This window comes from Microcaecilia unicolor, chromosome 13 (assembly GCF_901765095.1).
Source record: "Microcaecilia unicolor chromosome 13, aMicUni1.1, whole genome shotgun sequence".
NCBI lineage: Eukaryota > Metazoa > Chordata > Amphibia > Gymnophiona > Siphonopidae > Microcaecilia > Microcaecilia unicolor.
Window position 1 is genome coordinate 88913704 of NC_044043.1, and position 27226 is coordinate 88940929.

Below are 27226 nucleotides of genomic sequence, written 5' to 3' on the forward strand. Positions count from 1 at the left end.
CGACATTTTTTTTCATTTAGTTAACACACAGAAAAGTTCTATACTGCAAGTTAACTGAATAAAGCTGTATCTATTCCCATGATATTTAAAGGCGAGTGGAGGAGTAGCCTAATGGTTAATGCAGTGAGCTGAGATCCTGGGGAACTGGGTTCAATTCCTACTGCTGCTCCTTGTGACCCTGGGCAAGTCACATAACCCTTCATTGCCCCAGGTACAAGAAACACCTTAGATTGTGATCCCACTAGGGATAGAGAAAGTAGCGCTATATAAATGATAAGTAGTAGCAGGGGCATAGCTAGGTGGGGCCACGGGGGCATGGGCCCCCGCAGATTTAGCCCTGGCTCCCCTGCTTCCCCCCCCCCCCCCCCCCCCCCCCGCTACATTCGACCCTCCCGCCGCCGCCGTCAGGGGGTCCCCAACCCCCGCCAGCCGAAGTCCTCTTCAGCACCGGTCTCAGGCGCGTTGCTGATCTGGATTGTGTTTCTGTGAGTCCTGACGTCCTGCACGTAGGAACGAGTGTCTGCATAACTGGAGGTGTTTCTTTTGGAATCGTGACCCATTCTGTATAGTTTAAAGCTGATGATAGACTCCAGTCCTAATTCCCATAAAAGAAGACTGAGTAATGCTGTCAGATAATTGCAGTAGTAGCTTTATGTGGGGGTTGTATTTGTCCAGAGGTTCCTTTGTTGCATATAGGGCTCTGAAAGCTTTTTCCAATACCGATTTTACAGCCAATTCAAGGCGGCTAGATCTAATTAATTTCAAGTCAAGGTATATTTTTGGGGACACTCAACTTTTTGCTTATTTAGAAAGAATTTGAGTTTGTGTTTGAGATGTTGGAGCTTTTCCTGGAAATTGTAACTTGTTTTTACAAGATGGACATGTGAGCTTATGATTTGCAGTTGGTCTTTAACAGTTTTATACTCTCGTAAACCTTCTGGTGTGAGGGATAAAATGACCAGATCCGTACGTGGAAGGAAGTTGATTTATGAGTCATTTAATTTTGGCCCTGGGGCCAAGGATCTTTCATATACTGTGGGGAGATCGTTGATGTAAACATTGAAAATGGAAGAGTACAGACCACACACTTGTCCCACCCATTATTCCTGTCTGCAGCTGTTTGTCCGCAATTTATGGCTATTAATTTGCATTATTCAGTATCCACTGAAGAGCAGTGGTTTTTAAATGCCCTATTTTACACAGCATTGGAAGGTGTTTCTCTGTTTTTTTGTGCAAGTCAGCATGTGCATGGGCGAGTGTGAGAAGTCCCTGTTCTGTTAGTTTTCAAATAAGGCTAGAAATAGTCGTATTTCAGTCTTCAGGTCACTATGAAACTAATCTTTAGAATTCTAAAATGTCCAAATAAGACCTGTTCTAGATATTACAGTGTACCTTTCAAAATATGTATATTGTTGTTACATTTGTACCCCGCGCTTTCCCACTCATGGCAGGCTCAATGCGGCTTACATGGGGCAATGGAGGGTTAAGTGACTTGCCCAGTCACAAGGAGCTGCCTGAAGTGGGAATTGAACTCAGTTCCTCAGTTCCCCAGGACCAAAGTCCACCACCCTAACCACTAGGCCACTCCTCCACTGTTGCTACTATTTGAGATTCTACATGGAATGTTGCTATTCCACTAGCGAAGGCAAAAAAGGAGGTAAAAAATCCTCACGACACCGTGAAGATGAAACAAAAAAGTGAGGAGAATGGATGAGGATACCAACTGTTTTATATTTATTCACTTAAAAAATTATGTACATATAATTTTTTAAGTGAATAAATATAAAACAGTTGGTATCCTCATCCATTCTCCTCACTTTTTTGTTTCAGCTATTCCACTAGCAACATTCCATGTAGAAGTCGGCCCTTGCAGATCACCAATGTGGCCACGCAGGCTTCTGCTTCTGTGAGTCTGACGTCCTGCACGTATGTGCAGGACGTCAGACTCACAGAAACAGAAGCCTGCGCAGCCTTCTACATGGAATGTTGCTAGTGGAATAGCAACATTCCATGTAGAATCTCCAATTGTAGCAACATTCCATGTAGAATCTCAAAGAGTAGCAACATTCCATGTAGAATCTCCAATAATAGCAACATTTCCATGTAGACGTCGGCCCATCACCAATGTGGCCGCGCAGGCTTCTGCTTCTTTGAGTCCTCACAGAAACAGAAGCCTGCGCAGCCTTCTACATGGAATGTTGCTAGTGGAATAGCAACATTCCATGTAGAATCTCCAATAGGATCTATTTTATTTTTGTTACATTTGTACCCTGCGCTTTCCCACTCATGGCAGGCTCAATGCGGCTTACATGGGGCAATGGAGGGTTAAGTGACTTGCCCAGAGTCACAAGGAGCTGCCTGTGCCTGAAGTGGGAATCCAACTCAGTTCTTCAGTTCTCCAGGACCAAAGTCCACCATCCTAACCACTAGGCCACTCCTCCACTCCATGTCACCACTACAAGTAGAAGCCGTCTGGAAGGGAATTCTGGCAGTCCAAGATCTTTTCTACTCCTGCAAATCCATCTGTTTTGCTCTTAAGGATTGAAATCTTTAGTGTTTCAGCTCAGGACTGTACCGAGCTACAGCTGTGTCCTGTGTGACTCGCCCACTTTTCCACCACTGCTAAGAGGAGATGGTGGGGTGGGAGCAATCTTTGCACCTTCTGCAGCCGCACCGCTCACACAGCTGTCAGTATGGCATTGTTTCGGACAGTCATGCTTAGGGTAAACGCTTATTCTTGATTCATATTTTTAATGAACAGGCTCTGAAAAGCACCTTGGGGTTTCCACTGATCCGATTTGAAGATGCTGTCATTGACCTGGATCCATTCACTAGAGTCCACCCCTACGAGACAAAGGAATTTATCATTAATGATGTGCTCAAACACTTTCAGGAGGTGAGTGTGTAGCAAAAGGTAGAACCCAAACGTCCTCTCTTTTAATGAGAATGTTTTCTAATGCACACGTTTGTACGCATTGCACGCATAAAATTAAAAGTGATGGTGTGGCAAAGTTGAACCTTATCTCTTGCTTGGACAGCATGATTTAGCAGGGATGTGTATAGGTAAGAAAAAATGAGTAATTTTTGTTTGTTTTTTGCGAATTGTTCTCAATTTTTGGTATGTTCGTCACTTAGGACCTTTTCTACAAAGGTACACTAGTATTTTTAGCAAGTGCTAACTATGTAGATGCCCATAGGAATATTATAGACATCTACATGGTTAGCGCGCTAATAAGTATATAAGCATTGCCATGCTGGGACAGACCAAGGGTCCATCGAGCCCAGCACCCTGTCACCGACAGCGGCCAAAAGAACAAGCAATTTGTCCTGCCCATCCTAGAAATACTGTATTATTCCCTCGGCCATTCAATAACATGCTATGGCTTTTTCCTCCAGGAAGCCGTCCAACCCTTTTTTAAAATTCTGCTAAGTCAACCGCCTTAACCACTTTTTCCGGCAACGAATTCCAGAGTCTAACTATGCGTTGAGTGAAGAAAAATTTCCTCCGATTCGTTCTAAATTTACTACACTGCTTTTCATCACATGCCCCCGTGTCCTAGTATTTTTGGAAAGCATTAACAGATGCTCCACATCGACCCTCCATTCCACTCATTATCTTATAGACCTCTATCATATCTCCCCTCAGCCGCCTTTTCTCCAGCCTATCCTTTGGCGTTTTTTTCAAGACAGCGTCCAGTTTGATTGAATGCACGTCTGGTATGAGCTAACTACTCTATTTGGAACTAGACGACTTCATACATTTGTCTGATTACTGCTTCTTATACAATACGAAGACCTTAGCTGACCCCTGAGGCAGGCGCTTGTGCGCCGAAACACGGCCCGTGTCGGGTCTTTGTAATAATAAAGGACGGCTGTTATCTCTCTCTTGAAGGCCCAGTGTTGCTTTTTTGTGTGTAAGCTTTAAATGTGGCCAGTCAGAGCCAATATTCAGCATACTTCCCAGTTAAGTGCCAGTGAATACCAGCAGTTGGCCAGCCCCAAACGATTTCCTGCCCCTTTAAATCACTTTGAATATCGGGCAGTTAGTTAAAAAGTGTGACACTAATAGAAAAAAAAATAACCAAAAATTGCTGGTGATTTCTAAAAATGACCTAAAAACAAACCACAGCAGAAAAAAGGCCAAAAAAAAGGAAATGGTGGTGCGGTAAGTAAACATTTGCCGAGCGGCCATTTCAGGAGGAGCCCTTACTGCCTTCTGTGTAGGTGACAGTAAGGGCTCCTATGCAAATCCAGCAGTACCCCTCCGCCCCCCAAAGTGGTTAAAAAAAAAAATTCACACACGCTGGGGACAACATTACTGTTGGCTCCCGCGTTAGGCCGGCGGTAGTGCTAGATTGGCGTGCGACAAAGTGGCGGTAACTTTAAAAAGGGCTCCTTAGAGCAGAAGACTGCTCTAAGATTGCTGCACAAGTTAAATGGGCTTATTTGCCTTTTGAAAAAAATTAAGGGCCCTGTTTACTAAAGTACGCTAGTGTTTTAGCACAAGCTAACTGTGTAGACGCCCGTAGGAATATTATGGGCATCTACACGGTTAGCGCATGCTAAAAAGGCAATTGGGCCCCTAGTATTTCCAATTAGAAGGATTATTTTTGCTGAACATCCTGTTTCTGATACATATTTTTTGAAACAAGCTGCATAAGTTTACATAAGTAATGCCAAACTGGGAAAAGACCAAGGGTCCATCGAGCCTAGCATCTTGTCCACGACAGCGGCCAATCCAGGCCAAGGGCACCTGGCAAGCTTCCCAAACGTTCAAACATTCTATACATGTTATTCCTGGGATTTTGGATTTTTCCAAGTCCGTTTAGTAGCGGTTTATGGACTTGTCCTTTAGGAAACCGTCCAACCCCTTTTTAAACTCTGCTAAGCTAACCGCCTTCACCACATTTTCCGGCAATGAATTCCAGAGTTTAATTACACATTGGGTGAAGAAAAAGTTTCTCCGATTTGTTTTAAATTTACTACATTGTAGTTTAATCGCATGCCCCCTAGTCCTAGTATTTTTGGAAAGCGTGAACAGACGCTTCACATCCACCTGTTCCACTCCACTCATTATTTTATATACTTCTATCATGTCTCCCCTCAGCCGTCTCTTCTCCAAGCTGAATAGCCCTAGCCTCCTTAGTCTTTCTTCATAGGGAAGTCGTCCCATCCCCGCTATCATTTTAGTCGCCCTTCGCTGCACCTTTTCCAATTCCACTATATCTTTCTTGAGATGCGGCGACCAGAATTGAACACAATACTCAAGGTGCGGTCGCACCATGGAGCGATACAACGGCATTATATATAGTTTGAATTTGAATAAATTAAAAAGGAGATATTAGGAGTTTTTTTTTTAAGCCTGTGATTAAAAGAAGGGAACACAAACTTCTTGTTGAGGTAACCCAGTTGTTTTCAGAGGCTTTTTCCTCCCAGGTTTTTATTGTATGTTGTTTCAGTGGGGTATATTTTGAATTTTCTTGTGTCTAATCCACTGTCCACTAATTTTATGTTTGAGCTAAGAAAAAAAAAACAACCATTTTTTTCCATGCACATCTCTAAACTTTACAGTGGTGGTCAGATGGGTAACATGCCAAAACTAATCTCAGCTGCTAAATGAAATACTGTGTTAATCTTCAAAAGTTGGGTTAGTATATGCTTTGATGGCTGCAAACTGCCCTGTTGATCAAGTTTTCTTTTTTTCTTTATTTTACTTCAAAGGAGTTGCTCAGTCAAGCGGCAAGGATCCTAGGATCGGTAGACTTCCTTGGCAATCCCATGGGCCTTCTAAACGATGTATCAGAAGGCGTAACTGGACTTATTAAGTATGGAAATGTTGGAGGTCTTATAAGAAACGTGACTCATGGAGTTTCAAACTCTGCAGCCAAGGTACGATATTCTTTTCATGGTGTGTATGCATTATGTGTAAGAACAGTTGGGAATGTCATGGCTGTTAGGGACGTCTTCCAAATTACCTGGGGTTCTGGCACTTATATGTATGTTGCCTGCATTCAGTCATGCCAAACTAAAGACATGTTTGTTATTATAAATTCTGAGCTCACTCAGTATGTTTGTTTAAAATCAGGGGATAATGATGTTTCATAATATATTAAATCTGTAGTTCCTCCTTCATAATTACACCCTTCTGGCTTTTCCCATAGCCTCCAAGCTCACCGCTATTGGAAAGCCCAAAAAAGTTAAACATATTCATCCAAACCACAGTTTCTGCTGTTGATAACCTGAAAAGCATTTTGGGTACGATAGTTTGGCAATAACTTATAGCATCAAGTGCTTGAATCGGTGGAGCTCCCTGTAGCTGTCAACTTCCTTTCTTAATTTTGTGGCTGTTATAGTACACATAGCAGCAGATGGCAAGTGTTCAGATGGGTGTTTGGTGCCAAGCCTTGTTTTGGTGGAGCCTTCTGGGAGCAGTTCATACAGTACACAGTGCCAGCCTTACCACAGTGTTGGCAGGATTAGCAGTGGGTTAGGTGTGGCTATAAGGCTGGCACAGATCTAAAGTCAAATCAGAAACCATATATAGGTTCATTGTCTTCCCACCCCAAACAATACCACACTTCAAAGAATGGGAAAAGACAAACAGGTATGGATATATCTCAAAACTTATCAAAAAGTAAATAAAAATATCTTTATAGTGTTTTAAATTAATGCATCTACATAAATGTGAAATCTTAGAATCTTACAGGTATGTTTATTAAGGCGCGTTAATGCGCCTTTAAAGTTAAGGCACGTTAAACGCTAACGCTTCAATACATTCCTATAGTTGCATTAGTGTTTAAAGCGCATCAACCATTAACGTTCGTTAAAAACGCTAATGCGCCTATAACGAGCCTTAGTAAACATACCCCTTAAAGTTTTAGGGTATCAGAGAGTCATGCAATTGAAAAAGGTCAAAGGATTTTCCCAGGAATAAATCCTTGACTATGTCTAGACCTACAGCATTGTCTCAATCATCTACCTGTTAATTTTTTAACATAAATTGTGCTTCGGTCAAAAATATGCATGTGAAAACTTAGAAAAAAAATTGTTAAAACAACAGGCAAGTACTTACCTGAAGCAGATCTAAAATGAACACATCGGTTTGTTCGATGGCGCCATTTTTAAATCTGTAGGTGTCTGAAGCATTTATTCATCGTGGTTGAGAGCAATGTGACTCTCTTTGGGGGACAGTGTTGATTGCCATGTCCACACGTAAAACAGCATTTCACTAGCAGAAAGGATCTCTTTGAATATGCAAGTAAAATTCCAAACCAACGATAGTCTCAAGCATGGATGTTCATTCGTTTACTACTTGTTATTATTTGAGAATATAAATTGCTTCTAAAGATGTCCATTTTTTTTAATGTAATATTACCAACTTGTAAATTTGGTGATGTTGAAAATCTGTGCTTGTCACTGATATTCAGTAGACAGTTTCTCATTTGTTTAGCTGACTTCCAAGTTTTGGAGAAATTTGTTTGTTAGTATTTTTTTTTACATAAAACCCTAAAAAAAAATGAGGTTAGTTGAATTAGTCTTGCAGAGGTTTTTTTTTTCTCTTTTAAATGCCCCTTGGCAAAATTCTGTATGAAATCAAAGTCCTTAAAGAATAAAAAGCAGATGTTTAGGGTCATTCTGATTTCACTGGCCCTTATGCTTTTCTTTTACCTTACTTTTTAAGACCTTTGTTCTTTACTTTAAAAACAATGGCACATGCAAGAATTGGAGCAAAAAGCAATTTATAAGATGTTTCTGGTTTGGCCGTTTTTATGACTTCTCTGTTTTATACCAATTATACATGTAATGGTTTTTCCATGGGAGTCAGTAAATGAGATTCAGCATATTTAAGTTGACATGGAATATTTATTTATTTATTTATATCATTTATACCCCACAATTTCCCACCACTGGCAGCCTCAATGTGGCTTACAACATTTAGTTAACAAACAGGGAAGTACAATAAATGGAAAGTGATACGAGGGGCGGAAAGGTACAGGGTTAAGAGAAAGTAGTTAAGTCCACAAGATGTTTAGAGGAGTTGGCGTCCAGGAATCACAGATGCAGGACGGGATCTTAGGTTAAAGTTCAGTTTTGTCTGTAAGACTTAGATCTCAGATCCAGACATGGTGGAATATTATAGTATATGTATGGAGACTTCCGAAAATACAGTATATATGGAAAGGGCTCAGATTCCTGATATTGGACCTTGTCTTTTCATTTTAATTTATTTTCCTAAACTGGATAATAATAAACCGTGAAATAACACAGCCAAACATACATGTTGAATATTGCTTTTAATATGAAAAGGCTGTGATGATTTGAACAGTCTGTCCTCTATATTTAAAGGCTTTGTAGATTTCTTTAATGAATTGTTGTTTTCTGCATGTTATGAGGTACTCTAAAATAAACCACTATGGTTTTGAAACCTGTTCAGAAAATTGTGGCTAATTTTATTACTAACATATATTTACTATGAATGATAGGGACCTATGATCCTAATGCTGTATGTTTTATGATTTCAAATATATATAATATATAACTCCGGGGCAGGGGGGAAGGAGGAGGGAAATCATGCAGGACCTGTTAGGGGAGGAAGAAGAGGGAGAGATATTGGATTTGGAGGGGGGTGATTGGAAATTATTTCAGGACTTGTAGAGGAAAGAGAAAGAGGGGGAGATGCTGGCATCTCACAGCAGGGGAGGGGAGAGGAAGGGAGGAGGGATTGGAAATAATGCCAAGACCTGTTGGGGTAAAAGGGAGAGGTACTAGATTTGCAGGGGAGTGTTGGGGATAGGGACGGGAGGGATTGGAAATTATGCCAAGCTCTAGAGGGGAAAGAGGAAGAAGGAGAGATACTGGCCCCTCACAGCGGGGGGGGGGGGGGGGGAGGAGGGATTTGAAATGATTCATGGGGCCTGTAGGAGAAGGAGGGAGAGAGAGAGAGATACTGAACCTGGGAGAGGGAGACAGGAGAAAGGGACACTTGCAGAATTCCTAGGAAATAGAGGCAGGAGGAAGGGAAGAGAGAGAGAGAGAGAGAGAGAGACATACTGGACATGGGGAGGGATAGGAACACAGACAGAAACAAAAAAAAAGAGAAAAATGAAGGCAGGTAAAGATCATATGGCTTATTTGGTCTTCTCAATCATACCATCTACTATCCTTATCACTCCCTTAGAGATCCTATATACTCATCTCAAGTCAGATGTAGTCTTTGTCTCCACCACCTTCACCAGAAGGCAGTTCCACAAATTCACCACTTATTCTGTGAAGACTTCTGTCCCCTTTCACCTTCATCTTATGGTTTCAATTGAAAGAGGCTCGCCTCCTGTGCATTTATGCCATGGAGGTATTGAAATGAATGTCTCGTATCTCTCTTCTCCTGCCTTTCTTCCATATTGATATCTTTCTTTAAGTCTGTCCCTATACACTTTACGATGAAAACCACTGACCATTCTGTTTATATCTTTTTGAAGGTATGGTCTCTAGAATTGTACACAGCACTCTGAAGAGGGGGAGGGGGAAGCTGAATCTGCTTCAATCACCCATTGGTTCAGTGGCGTTCCTAGGGTGGCTGACACCCGGGGCGGATCGCCGATGCGCCCCCCCCCCCCTCCATGAAAGGACACACCTTCCCCCCCCCCCCCCGGCGAAAGAACACCTCCCCCCGGGTGCATTTTTACCTGCTGGGGGGAGGGGTGCCGCGCACCTGTCTGCTTCGCTCGTTCCATGCTCCCTCTTCCCTGGAACAGGAAGTAACCTGTTCCGGGGCAGAGGGAGCACGGAACGAGCGGAGCAGACAGGCACGCAGCACCTCCCCCCCCAGCAGCGTGCACCCGGGGCGGACTGCACCCACCGCCCCCCCCTAGGAACGCCACTGCATTGGTTGAAAGAGACCATCGTGGAATCCTATAGCTCTCTAGGGACATCAAGGTTCTTGTAGGCTGTAGAGCTCATTCCACCAAAATACAAACCTATTTTCTAAGGTACTCTGGCTCCCTCTCTCATACCGCATACAATTTTAAAGTCCTTCTCCTTGCTCATAAACCTCTTCAGCATAGCAATTCCCCTTACTTGGCTTCACTAATTATTCCGTATACTCTTTCTTGTCCTTAGATCACTGGGTTTATGTATTTATTTACTGCATTTGTATCCCACATTTTCCCACCAATTTGCAGGCTCAATGTGGCTTACATTCTGCATTATTTTTTTGGCCCCTTTTCTCTAGAACAGTTTACCAGCAGATATTAGATCTGAACTTTTCCTGTCCATATTTAAAACAAAACTCTTTTTTTTTTTTTTTCAAAAGGCCTTTGGCTTTGTCCCTAATTAAATACTAGCCCTTTAGGCAAAAGCAGAGACACAATAATCTAATCAAATCCCGTCCCTCTCCCTCTTGTTCTCTGCTATCCCGCTTGTCTATATGTGAACTGTTTATATGGGACATGCAGGTCATGAACCCTAAAATAACTTTATACTATCCTAATGGAGTTCCTTTCTGTTTAATACTCTTTTATTATACACCACTTTTAAGCAAAGGTGATATATCAAGACCGTAATAAACATACACTTCCCAGGCAGAACAGACTACATCCAGAGGAGTATCTGGATGTTCAAGTGAAGCATGATACAATCTGTGGGACAGGAGCCTTTAAGGTACCCCAGTCTTGGGGAATCTTGGCTGCATTCCATACATTTGGGGTCTGCCTAGGACAAAGAGGAATCGTGAAATACTTTACCTGATAATTTCCTTTCTTTATAACAAATCAGACCAGTCCAGGACCTAACCGGGATTGGTCTGAGCCTGCCCGCAAAATCTATGTTATGTGTATTTATTGTTCAAGGGTAATTTAGTTTACATTCCACTTCCTTTTGTTAACTGAAAGCTTCTGGTCTGAAGGCACTCATAGGACTCCATCTTATGGAGTTTTTTTTGGCGACAGGAAAACTGGGGTGCTGATGGACAACTGGGGTGCTGATGGCTGCATGGGCGCCTTTCTATAGGCTGGTATCAGCTGATGGCTGCATGGGCACCTTTCTATAGGCTGGTATCAGCAAGTTGCTTGTTCTGTGCCTCTAGACTGGTCTGGAATTTCTCCTTTCCAGAAGATCTCAAACAAACCAGGTTGAAATCTACCTACTTCGAGTTTAGTCCTTTTTTTGTTTGTTTTTTTGTTTTAATTATTCAGTGTTTACTATTCATTCTAACAATTACAGTAAAGTATTACATAATATTATGTTTCTTCACCATTATTTGCCAGAATGCATTTTGAGTTTACAGAACAAATTAATTCAACATAGTTCTAAAGGAAAAAAAACAATAACAAAAAAACAACCCTAATCAAAGTTCAAAAATACATCATTACTTTGGGCACTGGACTGTGGGATGCCACAGGGATCCATACTGTCTTCCATTTTATTTAATATAATGTAACATAGTAAGTGATGGCAGATAAAGACCTGTACGGTCCATCCAGTCTGCCCAACAAGATAAACTCATTTTACATGGTATGCGATACTTTATATGTATACCCGAGTTTGATTTCTTCTTGCCAATTTCAGGGCGCAGACCGTAGAAGTCTGTCCAGCACTGGTTTTTCTTTCTAATTACAGGTGTTGCCACCTAATCTCCGCTAAGATTCCATGGATCCATTCCTTCTAAACAGGATTCCTTTGTGTTTATCCCAATAAATAAAACAGAATTCTTCCTCCTGAACTAACTCTTCATATGTCTTCTTTTTCTTATTTACCCCCCCCCCCCCCCAATCTCCTTCCCTTTCCCCATCATTAGTCATTAAGTAATGGAATAAAGGAAGCTCTCCCAATATACCTCAGTACTTCCATTGCATAATTTTTCTAGTATGAAGCTCTTCTGATTTATCTAATATTCCTGGACTGTATTCTGTCTTCTGTTCCTCTACATTCCTAAAAATGACTGTACAACAGCATAAAGCCTTGCTTATATACCGTACAATTTTGCTTTATTGGAAGGATGGTACCTTCATGGATACGATGCTCTTTCCTTCTCAACCACATCATTCCCTACATAGATTTCAGAGGTATTACTCTCATAATTATCAGCACTACATCTCTTATGGGAATTTGTTCTCTTTAAATGTCGGTTAAGACCAGAACTTGAGGGATAAAGGGCAAGGTTAGGGAGGAGAGAGTGGTAAGGGGAGGGTAGGGAGGTGAGAGGGATAGGAGGGGGTGGGGGGTAAATATGGTTCTAAAGTTAAAGCATTTGTACTAGTACTGGTGAGGAATGTACACTTAAAGTGCTAATAATAATAATGAGATATGCTAATCAGATGGATCATAGATTAAGTATAGAGATGGAACAGGTCGCTAAGAGGATATGGAATCTGGGGACACGTAAAAGTAGAAAACGAAAAGTGACTTAATTGTATGATGCCAACTTGAATCTGTGTCCATTTTGAAAAGTATACCTGTTATCTATGTTGTTGCTAATAAAGAAGATTTCTACTACTACTACTGTTTAGCATTTGTATAGCGCTACAAGGCGTAGGCAGCGCTGCACAAACATAGAAGAAAGACAGTCCCTGCTCAAAGAGCTTACAATCTAATAGACAAAAAATAAAGTAATCAAATCAATTAATGTGTACAGGAAGGAGGAGAGGAGGGTAGGTGGAGGCGAGTGGTTACAAGTGGTTACGAGTCAAAAGCAATGTTAAAGAGGTGGGCTTTCAGTCTAGATTTAAAGGTGGCCAGGGATGGGGCAAGACGTAGGGGCTCAGGAAGTTTATTCCAGGCGTAGGGTGCAGCGAGTCAGAAGGCGCGAAGTCTGGAGTTGGCAGTAGTGGAGAAGGGAACAGATAAGAAGGATTTATCCATGGAGCGGAGTGCACGGGAAGGGGTGTAGGGAAGGACGAGTGTGGAGAGATACTGGGGAGCAGCAGAGTGAGTACATTTATAGGTTAGTAGAAGAAGTTTGAACAGGAAGCGAAAACGGATAGGGAGCCAGTGAAGCAACTTGAGGAGAGGGGTAGTATGAGTAAAGTGACCCTGGCGGAAGACGAGACGGGCAGCAGCATTCACATTTAAACATAAATGTCGGTTAGGTTTTAAGTGACCAAGAAATCCAGACCCACACAGGCAATTAAAAAGTCTGTTTACTGGCTGACTCCCAGAGGGAGACTAAAGTTCATACAAACAATAACATTCCCAGTTACTTTACGAAAACAAGTGCTGAGTGTGGGCTATATATTAACTTGAAATAATAAGAACTACATTCAGTGTCACAGGGTAAGACTTTTTTCAGTGTCACTGTGTACAGGTGCCCCCAGCCGGCTTACCAGTGAACTCCATTTGTGGCTTCCTCTGCAGGAAGCTGCTTTCTTGGAGCTCCAAAGGAGGAAATAAGAGTGAAAATAATCACTAGTTGGTTGGAAAATATAAATCCATGTCCTTTTTACCCCCAAAGAGTTTTGATTGTGTATTTACCATGCAGAAGATGCTCAGGTTTATCTCTTGAGTCAGGTCTTCTGCTCCTCAGTCAGCTTAGGATGCTATGGAGGCAGCATTCACAGTGCCCAAGGGAAGAGGGTGGGGGAGAGTAGTGGTCATTAGTCAAGGGTGACACCTACTGGCCAGATTGTGGACCCATGATTGCAAGGATCCAGAAAGAGCCCTAGTGCATGGCTTTCTGCTTAGTCCCATCTTACGCAATAATCAGACTAGGTATGTTGAGGGGGATCCCTTAGTAGTTACAAATGACGGCTTGTGATGCCAAATACCAGCCCTGGTTTGGATTTAGTTCTTTGGTAATGCAAGATGAGTTATGTTCAAGGTACACTAGGTGTTTCCCTGGCTCTTGAAGACTTATAATCTAACTTGTACCTGAGGAAGTGGAAGGTTAAGTGACTCGCTGAAAGTTACAAGAAGTATCTAGCATTTGACACCTAGCTTCCCTGGTTCTCAGCCTGCATCTCTAACCACTAGGTTATTTTTTCCTCATTTCTGATTGAGCTAAGAGTGCAAAGGAGCAAGAGGAAACTGCTGGGTCAAAAAAATAGAATTTGTAATGTGGTTACAACAAGCAGAATCATCAGGAATCTCAAGTGTTCATACTTTTGAACTCCTATTTAATCACTCTTCATTATGAATAAAAATGAATAAGGCTTGTTGTGCTGAGTCTTCTTGAAGTTGCATATAAGCATCAAATATACACATATAAAACACAAAAGCTAAGAGCACACGAGTACATATGTACATAAGTTTTGCCACACTGGGACAGACCAAAGGTCCATCAAGCCCAGTATCCTGTTTCCAACAGTGGCCAATCCAGGTCACAAACACCTGACAAGATCCCAGAAAAGCTCAATACATTTTATGATGTTTATCTCAGAAATAAGCAGTGGATTTTCCCAAGTCAATTTAATAATAGTCTATGGACTTTTCCTTTACGAAGCCTTCCAGAGCCTTTTAAACCCCGCTAAGGTAACCGCCTTTACCACATTCTGTGGCAACAAATTCCAGAGTTCAATTACACGTTGAGTGAAGAAAACTTTTTTCCGATTCATATTAAATTTACTACTTTGTGGGTGGTCCGCACAGAAAGAACCATAAAGTGCCAAATGAAGCAGTAAATAATAACCTACACTCTGGTAGTTTAACACGTGGAGAGGGAGAGCTAGGTCAACCATGAAGTAAGTAGAAGTTTTCATCAGAGTAGTGGGGAGGGGGAGGGGGGCACAGTTTTGAGGAGGGTTATATTCCATGGAAATTGGAGGGACATGTGTATTATTAGCCAGGAGAGCAATCCTTTGATAGAATACATTAATGAGGATTTGCCTGCACACACTGTTGGGATAGCACACAGAGTTATACATGGGACATAATTATTAGAGTTTAAGATAAAAGTTTATTGTTAATAGTTATGCAATTGTCCTGTAATTGTACAAATACACATTTACAAAAATATAAGAAGACAAGAGGAAAGGAATAGGGGAGACAAGATTGAAAAACTTGGATGATAGAAATCTCAGGCTTATTAATATGTGACAGAATTATTTGTTCTCAGTTTTATATTGATTGATACGGATTTGTTTACCATGTGAACTCATCAATAAAAATCGTTGAAACATAAATTTACTACTTTGTAGCTTCATCGCATGCCCCCTAGTCCTAGTATTTTTGGAAAGAGTAAACGATTCACGTCTACCCGTTCCACTCCACTCATTATTTTATAGACCTCTATCATATCTCCCCTCAGCCGTCTCTTCTCCAAGCCAAACAGCCCTAGACGCTTAAGCCTTTCCTCATAGGGAAGTCATCCCATCCCCTTTATCATTTTTGTCACCCTTCTCTGTACCTTTTCTAATTCCACTATATCTTTTTTGAGATGCAAACATTAACACTTCAAAAGGCCTCGAATGAAAACTTGTGCATTAAGCAGCCAAACCCGAGAGATGGTTAAATATCATCTCAACTAGGGTAGGAGTGAATAAACATGTCCTGCTGCAGTATGTGCAGCCTGAGTCACTCCTTGTGTGTTTGAGTAAGATTAACAAGTTAGTTACTTCCATTAAAGGCCTGGTTGAAGAGCCAAGCTTTCACCTGCTTCCTGACGTAGAGATAGTCTTGTGTTAAGCGAAGCCTTTCAGGCAGTGCATTCCAGAGTGTGGGGGCTACTCTGTAGAAGGCTCGCTTGCAGCTACTACATCATGTAATGTCTTTTGGAGAGGGTGTGGTTAGTGATAGTCCTTGAGAGGCCCTTAGTGTCCTTGGCGGTGTGTGGAGGATCATCCTATTCTTCAGGTACTTGGGGACCATTTATTTTAAGGGCCTTGAAGATCAGACATAGATTTTTAAATTTAGCCCTGTATTGTACTGGTAGCCAGTGAAGTTTTTACAAAAATGGTGTGATGTGGTCATGTCGCTTGCAACCTTCTATTAGTCTTGCTGCGGCATTCTGAATCCGTTGGAGCTGGTGCAGGCCCTTTGTAGTCAGGCCGTTGTAGAGTGCTCTGAGAGAAATTAGATTAGGACTGGGATTTTCAAGCTCACATTACTACTCACCCACAAAACATCAGAGCATTTCTGTGACCGTCCTAATGATAGTGTATTTTAAAGAAGCAACATCACCACTATAATCTCATAGTAATTTACCTCAAATGGGTACAAATTGCTTTCCCTGCTGGATATAGTCATAGTTTTCTGTGGTGGAGAGAATAATTCATATTTGCATTTACTACAGTAGATCCTTGAAAGTGGTTTTAGTACCGCGTGGGAGATCAGGTGTTCCTACACTGGAGTCAATTGGGAGTTCTCCATTAAGGTTAGATTCCTGTTGTCTAAAGAGGGATGGTGAACATGCTTGGAGTGCTTCTCATCCTCCATTATTGGACACTGACCACCACTTTGGTTTGTAATAGGTTGGTAGAAAAGAGAAAACAATTATGTGCTATGTTTTGAGGCTTTCTTCCTCCACCCCCTCACACCGTGACAAGTCAGATCAATGACAGGCAACCTCCTTCATACCAGCAGCCAAGGTCCCAAAACATGAAATATAGCAATCCCACCATGGAGGCACTCGTAAACTTTACCGAGCAATTATTCCTGTTCTAAACTTTCACCCAAATGAGTAAACACACTTTGGGCAAAGCACTAAGAAATCTTGCCAAACGCAATAAACGTTTGTACATGGTGTTGCTACTTTAAGCCCCTTCTACTGTGTCCTTCAGTGCAGCAAGAGTTAGCTAGAGTAAGTGAGGTCACCTTAACTTTTTTTTAGTTTATTTTTCTTTTCAGTACAGCTGAACGGCTGCACCTTGTTTAGACAAGCTCAAGCACAACTTCATTATTGGATAGTTTTTGAGTTAGTGCAGTAAAGGGCATTGCAACCTGCAGAAGGATTCCAGTTTTGATTCTTTTTTATTATTATTTATTTATTTATTAAATTTCAAATTAATACATTCAAAAAAAAGAAATGTATAGAAAACAGGAAATACATCCAAAGAAATAAAGAACCATCCATTACATTGCCATGGATTTTCAGAAATTATCTTTCTTACTTAGTCCACTATAAACGATCAAGATACAAGGTAATAATCAAAGGAAACCAAAAGAGTAAAGAAACTCTTACAATAAACATAAGGAGGACAGAATCACAAGTTTGCCTGCGGTTTCAACTCCCTACTGGTGCCTCCAAAGGCTTGAAGATCCCTGCTTTCTTTACTTATTAATAGGAGCTTCAATTTTTCTGGATCAAAGAAAACATAATGAACATTGCCAAAAGAAACAAGACATCTACATGCAAATTTCAGCTTAAATGATCCTCCCAAGGAGAGAGTTCGAGGCCTAAGCCCCAGTTTTGATTCTTATTTGTTCAGGGTACTTTTTAAAATTCGTTTTATAAGAACATAAGAGTAGCCATACTCGATCAGACCAATGGGCCAACTAGCCCAGTATCCTGTTTTCCAAACAATGGCCAAGCCAGGTCACAAGTACCTGGCAGAAACCCAAATCGTGGCAACACTCCATATTTTATATCCCAGGGCAAGCAGAGGACCTTAGTGTCGTTGGCGGTGTGTGGAGGATCATCTTATTCTTCAGATACTCAGGGCCATTTCCTTTCAGGGCCTTGAAGATCAGACATAGAGTTTTAAATTTAGCCCTCTATTGTACTGGTAGCCAATGAAGGTTTTGCAAAAATGGTGTGATATGTGCTCACGTCACTTGCAACCTTCTATGAGTCTTGCTGCTGCATTCTGAATCAACTGGAGCTGCTGCAGTCCCTTTGTAGTCAGACCATTGCAGTAATCCAGTCTTGATGGCATGCACAACTGGGATAAGATTTACCCTACTTTGATTTGTACCTATGCTCTTCAGGGCACAGACCGTTTAAGTCTGCCCAGCACTATCCCCGCCTCCCACCACCGGCTCTGGCACAGACCGTATAAGTCTGCCCAGCACTATCCCTGTCTCCCAACCACCAGCCACGCCTCCCACCACCAACTCTGGCACAGACCGTATAAGTCTGCCCAGCACTATCCCCGCCTCCCAACCACCAGCCCCGCCTCCCACCACCGGCTCTGCCACCCAATCTCGGCTAAGCTTCTGAGGATCCATTCCTTCTGAGGAGGATTCCTTTATGTTTATCCCACGCATGTTTGAATTCCGTCACCGTTTTCATCTCCACCACCTCCCGCGGGAGGGCATTCCAAGTATCCACCACTCTCTCCGTAAAAAAATACTTCCTGACATTTTTAACTTTTACCTCTAGGCCTACACTGGTTTCATTTGATTGCAGTTCGATAACTATCATCATTTTTAGGGAAATACACTCAGTCTTCCTTTCTTTTTCTTTTTCTTTTTTTTGGAGAATCACAAAATCCATCTCTTTAATTACATGGCTGGTAGCAAGTGAGTAATGAGCATGAATTTACTGAAACATTTGTTAATGACTCGATATATATATCTTCTGGAATTAAAGCAATCAAAGAAAATCTGGTTTTTAGCTTTTTGTTTTATATTGTCCAGAATATTTTGAATAAGACTATTATGTATGATCCACTGACCCCTTTCACAACCTTCAAAATCCAGTATAAATAGGAAGTGGGTTAACTCATGTGGCCATTCAGTGCTCTCATTCTGTCACAGAGAAGATAAATCTTATAAATACTACAGCCAAAAGAATATGGTGAGGCCATGAGTATGACTTTTTTTGAAAAATAGATATTTCCTAACATGACTTGAAGCATGTCAGAAGTAATTGAATATATAGATTTTAATCATCATCTGTCCTTGGTTAAGCAATAATGCCTGTTTGGACTTCATTTTAAATCAAGTCATCTCCTCCTCTATCTGTCTGGATCTTTTATTACTGTAGCTTTTGGGAATTTTCAGGGGGGGGGGGTTCTTTTTCTGTGTTTTATCTCGTAGTATAAGAAGCAGCAATTACAAGTTATGCAGTCGCGCTTTCCTGTCCCTTCAAAACAGATCTGAAATCCAGAGATGTTTACAACATAATTTAAAGAAGATGCATTAGCCTGCAATACTGTCCTGTTCTTCAGGTAGTACTGAAAGCAGGCAAAGCCTCTGCGGATAAGTGAATATCGCTTTGCTGGGAAATTTAGTAACTTAAAGCTTGGGAAAGAAGACAAATTGTGGGTTTATTGATGAATTCTATGTTTGGATTTCATTCAAAACTAAAAATTAGTTATTAGCTTGTTTAGCATGCTTTAAGACAAATAGTCCTAGGATATTTTGAGCTTAACAGCCTTAGAAGAAAACAGTTATTAGCTTATATAAAGTGCCTAAAGATGAATAGCCTTAAGTTCTTTGTGTCTTTTTCCCACTCTCTCCCCAACTCTCATCCATCCCAAGCATATTCCTTTCGTTTATAATTTGTTATCCCAGTTAAGAGGGCACAAGGGAAATTTTTCACCACATAGGATTTTCATCAGCAAGTAACCAACCCTTACCAACAGATTATTTCCAGGTCCTTTGCAGTTCACTAGAAGCAAATGCAAATAGCATAAAATATACCTAATAATCTTAAGAGACTTTTAGTAGTTTAAGTATCCCTATTTCCTTAGCAAGTTTACTGAAACAACTCACCGGTGGTAAGATGCTGACAGCAAGCAAGATGGGGACTATCCAGTCTTTAGCACCAAATGACACATGTATGATTATCCCCCAGGTGGTGAGAGGTCATATGTGTGCACTTGGTGCAAAGAACTCCTGGCTCTCATAAACTAAGTCCAGTCTTTGAAAGTTAGAGTAGCAGACTTGGAGGAACTGAGGCAGACCTTCAGATCATAGTAGAGCAGTCCCATCCTGCAATCTGACAGCCTCTTTACGGCCTTTAGGAAGAAATGTCACCTGGACGGAGAGCATTACCTTGACGTAGCAAGAAATGTGTGTATGTATTTATTTTTAATTGTTTACATATGGCAATACAGAGCTACTTTGTCTAATGCAGTTTCCAAAATCACACACTCAAAAACACAGAACCCACAAAAATAGATCCCACAACAAGCAGTTTAATCCACAGTTCACCCGCACTATTAACGCTGAAAACTCTGCAGTTGCCTTACCCACTCTCTGGATCAAGAGGAAAGAGCCACGTTTTGATCAATTTACAAAATATGTTCAGATTTAATTCCAGCCTCAATTCCGTAGGCATCTCGTTCCACCAAGTGAGTGCCATAGTAGTAAATATTATTATTATTAGTTACATTTATATCCCAGATATCTAAGTTGCATCTCCTTAACAAAAATCAATCCTTTGCAGATCTCAGTACTCAACTGGGACAGTGTCTCTTCTGTCAGACTGTGGGTGTCCCTCATATAATGCCAGGAAAGTTAGTACCAGCACTTTAAATGTAACCCTGGCCTCCATCAGGAGCCAATATAGAGTAATCAACAAAAGGGTTGCTCGCTTTTATGGATTTACCTAAGATCACCCTTGCCGGTGTATTCTACAATATGTTACGTTTCTTTAAAAGTTTACCCAACACTCCAATTAGTAGTGCATTACAGTAATCTAAATGGGGTAAAACTAGTGTCTGGGTTGCCATCTGCAAATCTGTTAGATTAACATAAGGCCACAGGCCCCCTGCAAGTCTCAATTTTTTATATGCCCTATGGATTGCACCCAAAACATTTCCCTCTAAACTTTTTGTCCAGGAGTGCAGCTCATCCCTGCAGTGTTTAGTAGCACACATTCTTTAATCTCTTTCTCTGAACTCACCTGCAGCACTTCTGTTTTTGCACTATTCAGTTTCAGTCTCTGCTATACCAGTTAGTGTTTTTCCCCAAGCATTTATCTGCTTTCCACAGTATCGCCCTCCTAGCCCCTTCTTGGGGCATCAGCAACTGTACATCGTCTGCATAAAGATGGCATTCAAAGGCAAAGCTCCTAACCGATGTTCCTAGTGGCTGCAGAAAGATGAATGTATATTTATTTATTTACAAAATTTTGTATCCCAACACTATCTCCAAATCTAGGCAGCAAACAAAAGAGCATACATAATAAAATTGACTGCAAAGCATCTAACTTCACAAATAATGTAAATAAAACAGTGTTGACAAAGCTGATCCCTGCAGTACCTCCCCCCCTGTAAATAAAAGTGTTGACAAAGCTGATCCCTGCAGTACCCCCCCCCCCCCCCCCCCCATACACACACACACACACACTGTTTCTTGGAGCTGTGACAATTCGCCTTACTTAGAACTGCTTCTCATGCAAAAATGATGCAATCCAATCAACTACATGCCCCCAGTTCTAACTGCCCAACATCTCTCCACTCATGCTGTATGATTAAACACCATATCTAACAAAAGAATAGCCATACTGGGTCAGACCAATGGCCCATCTAGACCACTATCCTGTTTCCAAAATTGGCCAATCCAGGTCACAAGTACCTTACAGAAACCTAAATAATAGCAGCATTCCATGCTACCAATCCCAGGGCAAGCAGTAACCTCCCCATGTTTATGTCAATAGTGGACTATGGACTGTTCCTCCAGAAATTTGTCCAAACCTTTTTTTTTTTAAACCCAAATAGCTAAACTCTGTTACCAGATCCTCCAGCAGCGAGTTCGGAGCTTAACAATTTGTTGAGTGAAAAAATATTTCCTCCTAATTATTTTAAAAGTATTTCCAGCTGGCACCATTTGGTGCTATGCATCCTTCTGAAACCTGACTGAAAAGGATCTAATTGCTGATAACTGAGCCAATACAACATTATCTAGCACTTTGGCTAGCAAAGGCTGATTCGTCACTGTAACTAGCACAACTCAAATGATCCTGTAGACAGGACCTGCTCTGTGGGTATGTGTGGGGGCATAATCGAACAGGGCCAGCCATCTATATGGCCGGCCCCGTAAAGCGGCATACCCAACCGCATTATCGAAACAAGATGGCCGGCCATCTTTCGTTTCGTTAATACGGTCGGGGCCGGCCAAATCTCAACATTTGGGTCGGCCTTAGAGATGGCCGCCATTGGTTTCCGGCGATAATGGAAACTAATGGCGGCCAATGCATTTGGTCATGGGAGGAGCCAGCATTTGTAGTGCACCTTGGTCTCCTTCACATGCTAGGACACCAACTGGGCACCCTAGGGGGCACTCCAGTGGACTTCAGAAAAAGCTCCCAGATACATAGCTCCCTTACCTTCTGTGCTGAGCCCCTCAACCCCCCCCCCCCCAAAACCCACTCCCCACAACTGTGCACCACTACCATAGCCCTTACAGGTGAAGGGGGGGCACCTAGATGTGGGTACAGTGGGTTTGTGATGGGTTTTGGAGGGCTCCCATTTACCACCACAAGTGTAACAGGTAGGGGGGGGGTGGAATGGGCCTGGGTCTGCCTGACTGAAGTGCACTGCACCCACTAAAACTGCTCCAGGGACCTGCATAGTGCTGTGATGGAGCTGGGTATGACATTTGAGGCTAGCATAGAGGCTGGCACAAAAATGTTTAAATTTTTTTGTGTGTGTGTGGGAGGGGGTTAGTGACCACTGGGGGGGAGTAAGGGGAGGTGATCTCCAATTCCCTCCGGTGGTCATCTGGTCAGTTGGGGCACTTCTTTGAGGCTTGGTCCTAAAAATAAATGGACCAAGTAAAGCCGGCCAAGTGCTCGTCGGAGCCGGCCTTCTTTTTTTCCATTATCGGCCGAAGCTGGCCATCTCAAGACCACGCCCCTGTCCCACCTTCCGTACCCTGCTGACACAACCCCTTTAACTTTGGCCGGCCCTGCGACAAAAAGCAGTTGAAGCAGGCCAAAATCTGCTTTCGATTATACCGATTTGGCCAGGTTTAGGAGATGGCCAGCCATCTCCCGATTTGTGTCGGAAGATGGCCACCCATCTCCTTCGAAAATAAGCAGGATAATATCTTACTACAACAAATCAGGCACTTGGAAAACACAAAATCAAATATAACACCACCAATATAAATACTGCAAGTTGCAGTAGTCTAAGCAAGAGGTAATAAGAGCAGGGGCGTAGTTAGGTGGGGCCTCAGGGGCCTGGCCCCCCCCCCCCCAGATTTAATCTGAGCCCCTCTTTTTGCTGGCGGAGGTCCCCAACCCCCGCCAGCCGAAGCCTTCTTCAGTGCCGGTCTCACCTCCTCCCACCGCCTCACCGCACCCTATCACACCAAATGCCTTTGCTGGCGGAGATCCCCAGCCCCTGCCAACTGAAGCCTTCTTCAGCGCCGGTCTGCGGCGCACCGCATTCGCTGATCTGTGCTTTCTTCCTCCTGACATCCTGCACGTTCCTTTAAGTGAAACTGAGCAACAAAGGTAATTGGTGCACTGGGGAGCGGCGAGGCGGTAGGGGGAGGCAAGGAGACCCGGTATTTGCTGTTGTGGGGTACGGTGAGGCGGCGGGGTGGCAGAATAAAATGTGCCTCCCCCACACCTCAGGCTCTCACCCCCTCCCACCGCGAGGTCTGGCTACGCCACTGAATAAGAGTGTGGATAAGAGTATGGATAGGTGTACTTAGCATCTGCTTTTTGTGGTAGTGGCCGAAAGAGGCGACTTAGCATGCATACCCTTTAGCATTATGCTTGGGTGCTGTTTTATTCCTCAAATCTAAACACACTAAAAGAAAGCCTCTTTTTAATTAAGGACATGTAACAGCTCCCTTAAAGACTAAACAAGTTAGGTCTCTTCAGTTTAAAGACAACTGAGAGGGGATATGATAGAAGTTTACAAAATCTGGAACAGTTAAATGGGGAATGGTTGTGTATTGGGCACCTAGATTCTATTGGATACAACAGCTCAGCCGAAACCTCTAGTGCTTCTAACATTATCAAGTATGTGAACTTTTGAATTAGCAAGACCTCTGTTTCCAGAACTAGATAGTAAATGACGGCAGATAAAGACCTGTATGGTCCATCCAGTCTGCCCAACAAGATAAACTCATTTTACATGGTATGTGATACCTTTATATGTATACCCGAGTTTGATTTGTCCTTGCCATTCTCAGGGCACAGACCATAGAAGTCTGCCCAGTACTGTTCTTATACTAAGTTCTGAAGCTAACGTTGAAGCCCCTTAAAATTTACATTCCAGCCCATCCCTATCTATTCATCACGATCAGGGCGTAGATCGTAGAAGTCTGCCCAGCTCCCATTTTGTTTCCCAATTACTGGCTCCGCCACCCAATCTCCGCTAAGATTCCGCGGAACCATTCCTTCTAAATAGGATTCCTTTGTGCTTATCCCACGCATGTTTGAATTCCATTACCGTTTTCATCTCCACCACCTCCCGCGGGAGGGCATTCCACATATCCGCCACCCTCTCCGTGAAAAAATACTTCCCGACATTACTCCTGAGTGTGCCCCCCTTCAACCTCAATTCATGTCCTCTAGTTCTACCGCCTTCCCGTCTCTGGAAAAGGTTCATTTGCGGATTAATACCTTTCAAATATTTGAACATCTGTATCATGTCACCCCTGTTTCTCCTTTCCTCCAAGGTATACATGTTCAGGTCAGCAAGTCTGTCGTACGGTTTGCAACGCAAATCCCATACCATTTTTGTAGCTTTTCTTTGCACCGCTTCCAGTCTTTTTGCTTCTTTAGCAAGATACGGCCTCCAAAACTGAACACAGTACTCCAAATGGGGCCTCACCAATGACTTGTAGAGGGGCATCAACACCTTCTTTTTTTCTTCTGGTTATGCCCCTCTCTATGCAGCCTAGCATCCTTCTGGCCATGGCCGTTGCATTCTTTTTTCACCTTTAGATCTTCAGACACCAGTACTCCAAGGTCTGTCTCCTGAGTCGCGTTTACTAATCTCTCCCCTCCTAGTCGGTATCTCTCTTTTGGGTTTCTGCACCCCAAGTGCATCACTCTACACTTCTTGGCATTAAATGTTAACTGCCAGACCCTCGACCATTCTTCTAATGTTCGGAGATACCGTCTCATCGTTTCTACTGCCTCCAGGGTAATCCACTCTATTGGCTGTCCTGCTTGATTGACAATAATATGAGACACCCTTTGAAGGGTGCACGAAAAGTCCAGGGTTCGGCAGCTGGAGGCATGCTGCCGACTTCTGCATTAAAGAAGCAGCATGAGGAAGAGGGGAACAGCTCGGGAACTATATTTTTTGGCCGGTGGGGCCTTGCCTTCCCTTCCAGATAAGGCACGTTTAGTGTGCGCGGGGGGGGGGAGGGAGAGGAGGAAGGAGGTATGTGTTGACCCCTCCCCCCCCCAGTCCACCCCTGAGTGCCCCCAAAATTGGAGGGCTGACTATACCCCTACTTCCCTCGGGCTTCTGAGTTCAACACTAGAATCTTGGACATTATTATACGTGTCACAGGTGTTAACTCTTCCACTATTCATGCCATGTTGTAACATTTAAGTTTAATTTAAGCATAGGATGTGTAATATTGTTGAAACGAGGTGGTTCTCGGTAGAGAGCATTTTACTTCTTCAGACATGATAAACTCTTGTATTACTTTGCAGTGCATTCTGTTTTTGCTGTGCAGCAGCTCTTGAGAGAGAGAGAGCGAGAAGGAAGATTTTCCTGTACTTTCGTCATTCCATGCAAAGATTTCAATGGAAGTTATCTGTTAAGAGTATTAGTTGTGTTTAATAAAGCATAGCTGCCCTCCAGATGAACCCACATGACTCTGCAATTGGGGTCATTCCAAGTTCACACTGTGGACTTTTGACTGCCTTCTGTGCATGTAAAAACAGTCAGGGCGGCTCCTGCAGGGATCACTCATTCAATCCTGTAACATAAAACTATTGCCAGTGGGCACCTGCTGGGACAGCTTTGCAGGAGGTCCTTAGAGGGGAGCTACCAACACATCAGGCATCTGTAGAGATAAAAACAGTGGGATATTCCCCTGGGATACTCAGCTAATCAGGCATCCACACCAGACAACCCACGAGGTGGCTTTGCAGATCACCAAACCAACATGCCATTGTCAGAACACATTATCAACCTGGGTTAACGATGGGGATGTGAGCTAATTAAAGGACCTTTGCTTCAAATATGTGAATAAACCTGATAAAAATGTCCCTTAGAGAGGCGATGGTCAGAACCTAACGCTGGTGCTAGAGGCGATTAGCACCAGACTAAGGCTGACGTTAAGCTGAGCAAAACGATCAGAGGGCCACACCACCGCTGTGAGCGTGCGCACCAAAGATGTGCGCAGTATGTATTTTAATATGTATAAATTCATTCAGATGGCTGTTTTAATGAGTTCCGTTGGTATTCCCCCCAATGCTCAGAACACAGTGCAGAAACAGCACAGAAGCAGAACTCAGAACAATTACCGCCAGCTCGGAGATGGCATTCCAGGGTTTGTTGAGAGGATTTCCTTAAGATTTGAAACCGTTGACTGCCAGTTTGGGGGGGGGGGGGGGGAATGAAGCAGACGGGAAGTCCGTGTAACCTCTGCTTCTGACAGCGAAGAGACAAACTTGAGCGAGTCGAGGTAGGACCGAAAGTGAAAGCTCACATCTGTTCCTGTTTTTCTGCACTTAAATATGAGCTTTTCAAAGTTGTGAAAAGCTTATATTTAGTACATAAGTACATAAGTGTTGCCATACTAGGACAGACCAAAGGTCCATCAAGCCCAGCATCCTGTTTCCAACAGTGGCCAATCCAGGTCACAAATACCTGGCAAGATCCCCAAAAAGTATAAAACATTTTATACTGCTTATCCCAGAAATAGTGGATTTTCCCCAAGTCCATTTAATAATGGTCTATGGACTTTTCCTTTAGGAAGCCGTCCAAACGTTTTTTAAACTCCGCTAAACTAACCGCGTTTACCACATTCTCTGGCAACGAGTTTAACTACACGTTGAGTGAAGAAAAGTTTTCTCCGATTCATTTTAAATTTACTACATTGTAGCTTCATCGCATGCCCCCTAGTCCTAGTATTTTTGGAAAGCATGAACAGATGCTTCACATCTACCCGTTCAACTCCATTCATTATTTTATAGATCTTTATCATATCTCCCCTCAGCCACCTTTTCTCCAAGCTGAAGAGCCGTAGCCGCTTTAGCCTTCCCTCATAGGGAAGTCGTCCCATCCCCTTTATCATTTTCGTCGCCCTTCTCTGCACCTTTTCTAATTCCGCTATATCTTTTTTGAGATTCGGCGACCAGCATTGAACACAATATTCGAGGTGCAGTCGCACCATGGAGCGATACACAAAGGGAGCAGAAGGACAGCAGCAGTATGTGCTTGCACTTCCTGTTTTGCCTTGGCATGCACGTAAGAGCTGCAGTTAC

General features: G+C 42.6%; 1 protein-coding gene across 3 annotated transcripts in view; it reads left to right on the plus strand.

Annotated features, from left to right (window-relative positions):
- The window catches only part of VPS13D (vacuolar protein sorting 13 homolog D), a 386590-nt gene that overhangs the window by 232079 nt on the left and 127285 nt on the right, over positions 1-27226 (plus strand). For all 3 annotated transcript variants that reach the window (XM_030185614.1, XM_030185615.1, XM_030185616.1), the window contains 2 exons: positions 2762-2896; positions 5722-5889. In XM_030185614.1, coding sequence (XP_030041474.1) covers positions 2762-2896; positions 5722-5889 — 303 coding nt within the window. The remainder of the gene's footprint in view (positions 1-2761; positions 2897-5721; positions 5890-27226) is intronic.